This window comes from Parasteatoda tepidariorum, chromosome 10, assembly GCF_043381705.1.
Source record: "Parasteatoda tepidariorum isolate YZ-2023 chromosome 10, CAS_Ptep_4.0, whole genome shotgun sequence".
NCBI lineage: Eukaryota > Metazoa > Arthropoda > Arachnida > Araneae > Theridiidae > Parasteatoda > Parasteatoda tepidariorum.
The window spans coordinates 22,977,484-22,987,111 of NC_092213.1; the positions used below are offsets into that span (position 1 = coordinate 22,977,484).

The window sequence follows — 9,628 nt, forward strand, 5'->3', positions numbered from 1 at the left end:
CGTATGTCTGTACAATTATGCTTTATTTTGTTCCGAACGTACTCACCTTTTACCTGACTTTACATTCATTTTAAATGTTATCATTTAAAATATCATTTTAAATTCATATTCATTTTAAATGTCATTTTAAATGTAATTTAAATGATTATTACATGATTATACTTAATGATTATCAAACAAATTTTCTACCTGGCATGTATTTTATGGTTTCCTCCATTCAAAAGTACACAAAAATACATATAGTTTATTATGTAAGCATAAAATTAATAAAGGTTTTTGCAAAATATTGTTCGAAACTGAATTAATAATAATGAGGTTCAAAAATTATTTTTTACTAATTCGTCCAAAACCGAAGAAGGCTATGAGCAAATATTTTATTCCCAATTATGAGACTTGTTGTCATTACTTCACTCTTAACTATGATATCTAATAAAAGAAAATATTTATAAACATCGATTTAGTTTTCTTCCTCTAAATAAACTGATTTTGATGTCTTTAATTCCACATCTATGACCATACGTTTTTGACAACGAATAATTAATATCATATTTCTTTCTAATTTCGACATCATTGAAATACTTTGATCATGATAATAATAATAATAATAATAATAATAATGACCATCATTTATTTATTACATANGTAATAAATTTAATCCCAAAAATGGGGGTAAATAAATGTGGTCGCTACATACAGGTAAAACTACCTGGTGGTTCCACTGCATATATATATATATATATATATATAGTCATAGACATTCAAAAGAGCATGATTTTGCTCTCATTTTAAGGTTTGGTACAATACTACAATAAGTCATGCTTCGCCCAAAAATATTCTTTTTCATTAAATTGCTTCTCAATACAGTTTCCAGATAGGTAATGAACAAGTTTCCGAAGCTTTCACTAGATAAAACCAAATACACAGAAAAACCAATAATGCGCTAAGCAAAGTTCCTAAGAGCAATTTAAATATGCGGCTCATCGTGGTTTTGACCCAAGTCCTACAGTTTTTAAATTAATGAACTATTTTCTATAATAGTTCTATTTATGTCTATTTTACTAGGTTGACTTTGGAACTTTCGTGCGCAATGAAATTTGAGTCGTATCCACATGACACACAGATGTGCAGTCTCAAAATTGAGAGCTGTAAGTGCTGTTAAAATTTTTATTATTGCATGTTATTTTTGTGCCAATATTTTTAATTTATTTTTCTTTAGTATAGAGTACTCGTTAATAATTATTTCGAAAAAGTCAATTAAAGAAAAACGAAAGGTGATAAAAATGAGCATCTTATTGCATTTCTTCTAAGGATTCTAGTTTCTCCGAATATCAAAATTTAATTACTAAGTTCCTTTGCAGATGGCGTGGCTGACTTTTCTTGTTAATAAGCATTTAAAAAAGTCAATTAAAATAAAAACTATAAGTGATAAAAATGTGCAACTTAATGCATTTCTTCTAAGGATTCTAGTTTGTACGAATTTCAAACATGAATTACAAAGTTCTTCTGTAGATGGCGTGGTTGGCTGAAAAATATTTGTGTGTTTGCTAAGATTGAAATCTGTATTTCCAAAGCAAGATGTTTCTGTATTGGGAGTTTCAAAAATATGACGATTTGAAAGACTCATAAAGAAAAAATTGAAGAAGAAAATAATGTTTAATTTGCTTCGTTTTGCCTTGGAAACCAGATAATACAATATCATCAAATTTGCATATAACTTACAGGTTCAATTGCTGATGCAACTGCTATATCCAAACTATATTTCTGTTGCATGTCAAAACATTTTAACTGAAACATTTGAACGGAATTGGTCTTTATTTTGCCATCTGTCTGCACAACGTTGTTAAAAATGCGTTTATTTTAAATCAATTATTTTATAAAAAAATTTTTAAATTGGCAGCACCTTCGTTAATAAATTTGTAAGCAATTTTAGAACTTTGTAGCTATAAATTTCTGGTAACCAAATCAAAATGCGGCAAGACTTTCACTTTTGTTTTCTTCTTTTTCTATTTGATTTTTAAATCATCTGACATTTTTGGAATCTCGGGAATTTCTTCTGTTAAGATATGGTTAAATTTCATGAGTTTCAAAGCGTATTGTAAGATGATGTTCACAATACATAAATTAAAGGATATAAACCTGGATTACATTATTTTGCACCAAACTAAATTTAAATATGTAAGAGGGAAAAGTGTAATCAATGCATTCTACAGTGAAGAAAAAATAAACTGTATTCTAAATTATAACTGTTATTCCTTAAAAAAAAAGAAAGCGAAAAAAACAGTTGAGTTAATGTCACTAAATACTTCAGGGTCGTGAAACATATATTTATCTATAAAAGATAAACCATTTGGTGAGATTGTTACACAATGATTTCATACATTAAATTTAATTTGAAAAAAAACAATGCACTGTAAAAAAATTCTGTATCAAATTGCAGCATAAAGTATCGTCACTTTGGATGCATCATCCGTAAAATCCATTTTTACCTTAAAATATTATATCTTAATTTTTACAGGAACATTTATTTCATAAGAGTGATTCAGTGATTTTACTGTTATTATAACTGTAAAAACTATGGACTATCAGGATTTTCTGTTCCATAACATGTTCCCGCAGTGCATTTTACTGTAAAAGTACGAGCAGTACCCTAAATGCCGTCACTTTTTATCGTAGTTTGATCCAGAATTTTTGGCAATGCCTAGACAAAAAATTATTTAACACTTTATATTAAAATAATGACTAATCATAAGAAATAAATATGAAATCGTCTTCCGTGAAAAGAAAATTGAAAAACCTGCACATTATTTGTAATTTTATGATTAAGTGTAGAAAGAAGTTACTAGTATTACGGATCATATGAATTCAAATTTACGACATTTATATTTTCCATACTTAAACATTTTTGCCCACACGGCTGTGTTATGTTATTATTTCTCTTAAATGCCACCTAATTATTTCCCTAACAAATATAAATTTCAAATAACCATAAAAGTGTTAATAACGTGGCTTGTAATTGTTTCATAATAGGCCAATTCATTATATTTCTAGTATCATATACAACAGATGACCTTGTATTCAAATGGGAAGATCAGACTCCTTTAGTCGTTGATGACGACATAGAGCTTCCTCAACATATACTCACTAATACAAGATTAGGAGACTGTACTAAGTCTTATTCTACAGGTAATGTGTTGCATAACTAACTCATAAAATAAGATTTTTTCAGTAAATAAGAAAAATTTAAGTAATAATCTTTTCTAAATGAGTAATTAGTACTTTTAGGAACAACTGTCATTTTCAAGTGAATAAATAATTATGTTAAGTAAATATTATGTTCCATGTTTATGCGAATTTTCAACTAGATTAAAAAAAAAATTCTCTAGGAAATCCCAAAATTCATGTAAAAGTAATTTAAACAGAAAACACAGTTCATGATTTTTTTAATTGATTCATATAGTATGCAGTATACAATTATGTATAAATTAGTATTTGGTGTAAAAGAATTTTATGTTTTTTTGGCCCATTCGCACTCTTTTGTAAAAATTGGCATAAATAAGATAAATATGATTAAAGAAATTTGTGTAAATGATGCTACATCTTAAATAAATGCAGTTGAATTTATTGATATAATACTCAATTTTTATCTTAAGCCTTCTTGGAAAATTTTTGGTGGAACTAACCCGCATTTGCGTTACGTAGAGAGAAAAACCATGAAAGCCCGATAGAAAAGGGATATTCTAATGCTTTATCCGTCTACCACTGAGGATATTTTATGTCAGCCCTGTCGTTTTAAGCCGAGATCAGAATTCGTAACAACCTGCCACTGCTTGGATTCGAACCTAGGTCACCTCACTGGTAGATGAACGCTCTATCCGCTGAGTCCTCAAAAGCACATTGTACATTTTTTCAATTCAAGGTGACATGCATTATAACTAGCTTCTATCCTAAAAATCTTTTGCACATAATATCAATTATAAACGCATTATTACACACTATATTTGAAATAATAAGGTATTTGTTATTTTGAATTGATTTTTTTTATTTTATATGTTTTTATATGATTTTCATAAGGGTTTCTTTCGTACAGGTAACTTTACCTGTATCGAAGTGACCTTCACTCTAAAGAGACGTTTAGGCTATTACCTGTTCCACACCTACATCCCTACTTGCCTCATCGTCATTATGTCATGGATTTCTTTCTGGATTAAAGTAGATGCCGTTCCTGCCCGGGTCACACTCTGTGTCACATCTTTGCTCACGTTGTCTACACAACACGCTCAGTCACAAAAATCCCTTCCACCCGTTTCCTACATCAAAGCCATCGACATCTTCATGTCCTCTTGCACTGTTTTTGTGTTTCTGTCGCTCATGGAATATGCGGCTGTCAACATCATAGTCACCAGTGGAGAGAGCAAAGTTGCAAAAGCCAACAGGAAACGCTCAAGTCTAGGGGTAAGCTCAGTTTCGTGCAATTTACCTGTAAAGCAATTTCTTCTAGGTACCGTTGTCCTGTAAAAAAAAATGGGTAAACTTCGTTTTTACAGTGAACCAAAATTTATTCTGCACAATCAAAATTTATTCTATCCTGACAACGACTGACCTCAGAAAGAGCAATAAATTCGAAAGTAATAAATTCTTCGATACATTTAATGCTTCTCTGTAATCAAAAAACTTTTTATATTTTTCAGGATGAAGCAGCCCAGGTACCGAATGGTCTTATGGGAGCAAAATTAATACCCATAACTTCTGATGGGCAAAAAGCCGCTTTGAGAGTGGATAAATTATCTCGATGTGTCTTTCCATTTGTGTTTGTCGCTTTGAATATTTGGTACTGGTGCAACTTTGTCTACATGAGCTAAAGGAAAGACACGGATGTAAATAAAGAACCGTTTTAATTTTCTTATAAAACAGCAGACCCAAACTTTTATTTTTTTAAATATACTTCAATTTTTCGAAAAATCTTAATGTAAATAATTGTACTTAATTGCTTGTTCTTTAAAAGTAAATAATTTCACGTGACAGATTGATATAAAGATAGTAGGAGCAGGTTTTTGATAGAGAGAGTGAAACTAAACCAATGTAAGGAATTACAGCATTGAAGTAGCTGTATGCACTTAATTTCTAACTTTGTTTTTCTGGCATTGATTCTAAAAATTATATTTGACGAGTTTTGTATGAAAAGTTTACATAAAAACTTGAAAATGAAATAAGTAAGGTACAGTTTTAATGCTGTTTTTTTTTTTTTTAAAGAATTGACTATGCTGAAGAGGTTTAATTCTGTGTATGAAAAAGAATATTAGAAATCTGTCACTTTTAGTATTTAACCTACATATTAAACTTACCAACTAAGTTTCATATTTTTAAAGAAATAGCTCCTTTATAAGTCATTTAACTTTACTGCTAAGTCTAAATTTGCAAAAACAAACCAGCAAAAGAGGAAAAAGTAAAAAAAAGCTCAGATAGAAAATACCAAAAAAAAAAGCATTTATGTGACATTTATTTGGTAGCATCGAACTTTAGCTTTTTTTCTTCTTTTCTTAGAAGAAGATAAACTTTCTTTCCCCAAATTTTATACGAAGTTTTTGTCGGGAAATTTGTCGGGTATTTTTTTGAACTGAATTACCATGAACGAAATAAATTTCTCCTCTTTAACTTAACCAAATGTTATTTTTATAATTTGAGTCAGCAGAGGTAATCTCTGACTTGACAGACAGAAAGAAGACAAGGGGGGCCGCGGCAGAGGGTCAAATTCAATAGAGACAAACAATCACTAAGGACACTAAAACTTTAAATCAATAATTTTCCTTATGGAAATTTTTTAAGGGGTAAATATTGGGACAGTTGAGGAAAACATTTTAGAAGGATAAGAACAGCAGTTTCCAACATAATTAATAATGAAATTCTAGTTCATTAAATTATAAATACTTTTACATTTAAGAAAAAATAAGAATATTTTATTTAAAATAATAATTTTTTGCTGCTTAATTTGCGCATGCATTTGCAAAAAAATTTATTTAAAATATGTATTTAAATTTCTGTGAATATACAAGTTAATTCAAAAATTTTGCAAAATTCCTTTGCTATAATTTTGCTTAGCTTAAGGAATGGTGCTTTTATCAAATAACAAAATCATTCACTAAAAATTATTGGAAAATCGAAAAAAGTAATTCAACTATAACTGGAAATTATTTTAACTGATTCAGAAATGTAAACACATAATACTTTTATAATACCCACTTCTATCAGCACGATTAAGTTTTTTACACTGTATAATCACGCAACGCTTCTCTAAATTATGTATAAAGATTTAAATAGAAATATTGTTCAATAACTAGTTTTTATCAAAACATAAAATAGAATACAAGAAAGAAGTGACTGATAAAAATATCATTCCTCTCTCTGTTTCAATTATGTAATTAATTATTACTTTTTTACAAATCCTATGTATTAATTTTTAGTTTTCTGTTTGAAAATAAATATTACAAGATCTATAAAACAAGCAAACAATCTATTTCTGTTTTAAGAGTTTATGGATAACCACAATATTAAAAGGAATATAGACACTTTACGAAAAATAAATTACCTCTAATAAAATTTCTTTTGATTTAGCCAATGATAAAATTTCTAATCATAAATGATACTGTTTATGATTTTACCTTTAATTATTAAACTACATAGTTAACGTTTCGTTTGAAAGTGTAAATATTATGCCTATCTTTAAAAAAAAACGTTGCCTTGAGCACTGAGAAAAAAAATAAGCTCAAAACTACCAGAAGGTAGTAAAAATTATCGTGTTTCTGGCTCTATAGAATTAACAAAAAGCTCAATAATTTTTACCAAAGTGATTTTGGTAAAAATGTCAATAAAATGTGTTTTTGGAATATATAAAAAAATTCGGAAAATGTGGTAAAATTTGTTAATTTTATCATAATGCCTCAGAGTATGGTCGATAAACCATATATACTCGGATAAATGTACTACTCAGATTTGCCTTTTTCACTAATTGTGGGGTAATAAGAATTATAATTTTAGAAGCAGAATTTCTAGAAAACCGTTGATATATTAACAAAAAATTACCAAATACTATAAATTTTGATTTTATTAAGTAGAATTATTTTTTAACAGGCATGTCATTACCATACACAATGATAATTTTAGCAAAGCTTTTTTCTTTATGTGAAAAGATTCTAAATTTAATAAATGAATATATTCCTTTCCTTGTATATATTTTTATAAATATATTTTTTCCAAATATTTTTTATTATAATTAATATATTTTTTCTTCTAAATTTAATAGATTAAAATTTTAATATAATCCCAATCTTTTCGTGTATTTATTTAAAAGAAAAAATAGTTTAGGAAATACTTTTAAAATTAAGGAGTAATTAAATAAAATAAGGAAAAAAAGTTTTTTTTTTTAAAAAATAATCATTTCTGACTTAAATTTTCAAATGTACTAACACAATTTAAATCTCTCCTTAACTAAAACTATCGAAAAGTTGGTAGTTTTTCCAACTTAATTTCGTTCAAAAATAATGTTTTGAAATAAATAAAAACACAAACTTCTAAAATTCTATACTTTTAAATAAATTAAGTGATTTTGACAAAGCAATCAAAGTAATTTTGACAAACTAATTTTTACTAAGCAATTAAAGCAGTTTTGGAATTTTTTTTTTATCAGAATTGAAAATATGAATTTTGATTTTTCGTACGGAATTTAAGAACAGCTTTAACCTTAAGTTTCATCAAAATTAATCCATTTCTAAATTATCTGCGGAACTAAATTTATATATATTTTATATTAAAAATATTTTATTTAGTAACAAAATAAAAATATTATTAAAATTTTTTTGATGAAACTGTGATATTTTATGTGGTGCATTATGTAAATTCAAACTGGCACTGGCATGTTAAAAAATAATTTTTGACGAGCAATGCAAAACTGTTATAACCAACTATGTAATTGTCTTGTGTTATCTCAATTATTACAGATGTATGAAATCAATATAATATCTATTATTTGTCAATAAAAAAAATAAAACTACTTCAAAGAAGTTTCATTGCTTATTTACAATATTAATATACAGCGCATTTATAATAACTATAAAATTATTTAAAATTCATGTATAAAAAAATCTGATTTTGATAAATACTGTTTTGTATCTTAGTAAAGAAAAATCATGTTATCCTGACAAGGATACTATTTTTTTGTTGTCTAAATTAGCTTTCAATTATGCATTTTAAAAATAATGCTGTTAAAACTACCAGAATATGGTAAAATTTACCATGTTTCTGACTTTAAGGAAACATAAGAGCACGGTAATTCTTACCGAAGGGCTAATAACTTACATTAAAATTAACTATAACATATGATTTAACAATCATGCTGCTTGGTAGTAAATGTGACAAAATTTGGTAATTATATCATGATACCTCAGATCATGGCATAAAAACCATCTAGTTGGTTAAATCTTCTTTTCAGTTTTGTATTTTTGTTAAATGAATGTTAATAAAAACTGTAATTTTAAAAACCAGAATATCTGGTCAACTGTTACCATACGAAGGAAAACATTACCAAATATATAGTTTAAAAACCATATATTATGGTTTCATTTCCAGAAATATAGCTTTTTTTACCATGACTTACAGAAATGTTATTACCGTATAAATACAGTAATTTATATATGTTTTCGTTATGATACAACTACAGAGTTAGATATAATGATACTACCTCTTCCTCCATATACCACACCTATCCGTATACATTGCGCAAGGAAACCATATATATGGTTGATACTAATGTGTGTTAATTATTTTTCGTAAATGATATTTTACGCCACGATATTAGACACAAAAACCTGTTTTCCCGAAAAATAACTATTTTTTTTAGACGAATTTCGATTTTTGACAACTTACCTAATGGTTGATACGTTTCGTATCTAGAGGCTAATTTTTCTACTTGATTTGTGGAAATTATATTTTGAACCACAATAGACACAGAAACATGCTTTCCCTAAATAAAAATAACTATTTTTAAGACGAATTTTGATTTTCGACAAGCAAAATATTCGAGAGGGGTAGACGCAATCTTGAAAATACGGGGTTCCAATAGTTTAGTCTCCAGATTGGTCAAAAATTTGGGTCTTTAAATGTAAATTTCGATTTTTCAGTTTTTTGCCATGTTTACTAAATTGTTTATTTTAGACAAAATTCACAATTTGAACAGATTGGGTTAATTTTTGTTATCTGTTCTGCTTTTTTGTGCTCTGTGAACTGTAAATATATTTAAGTAAAAAATGTTTTGACATCAATAAATATAACAAATATTGATTTTCATTTTAGTTTTTTTTTCCTGACTTAAACAGTTTTATATTAAATTCGAAGTTGAAAGCATTGTTTTCAAAGTATAAGTTTAAAACAAATAAATAAAGAAGCATAGCATGCCTTGGTATATGGACATAGCTAGGGAATTTCTTTCTCTTCCATTAATAGTTTTTAATCACTTATATTATTCAGAAAGCATTTTAATTTTGTTAAATATTTCTTTCGGTTGTCAATTGCCAAATTAAATTATTGAAAAATTATAAATAAAAGTACAAAAAAGTCTAACTTTAGTATACAAACTATA

The 9,628-nt window shown here is 27.3% G+C and overlaps 1 protein-coding gene across 4 annotated transcripts in view; it reads left to right on the forward strand.

Annotated features, from left to right (window-relative positions):
* LOC107443275 (glycine receptor subunit alpha-2) overlaps positions 1-7,073 on the forward strand; it is a 111,131-nt gene extending 104,058 nt beyond the window's left edge. The window contains exons 6-9 of one of the 4 annotated variants that reach the window (XM_071186510.1): positions 1,063-1,145; positions 3,049-3,183; positions 4,088-4,452; positions 4,689-5,454. In XM_071186510.1, the coding sequence (XP_071042611.1) occupies positions 1,063-1,145; positions 3,049-3,183; positions 4,088-4,452; positions 4,689-4,859 (754 nt within the window). In that variant the 3' untranslated portion in view covers positions 4,860-5,454. Of the gene's footprint in view, positions 1-1,062; positions 1,146-3,048; positions 3,184-4,087; positions 4,453-4,688 lie in introns of all 4 variants that reach the window. The other 3 variants (XM_043044577.2, XM_071186509.1, XM_071186508.1) reach the window with 3 other exon arrangements.
* The last annotated feature ends 2,555 nt before the right edge of the window (positions 7,074-9,628 follow it).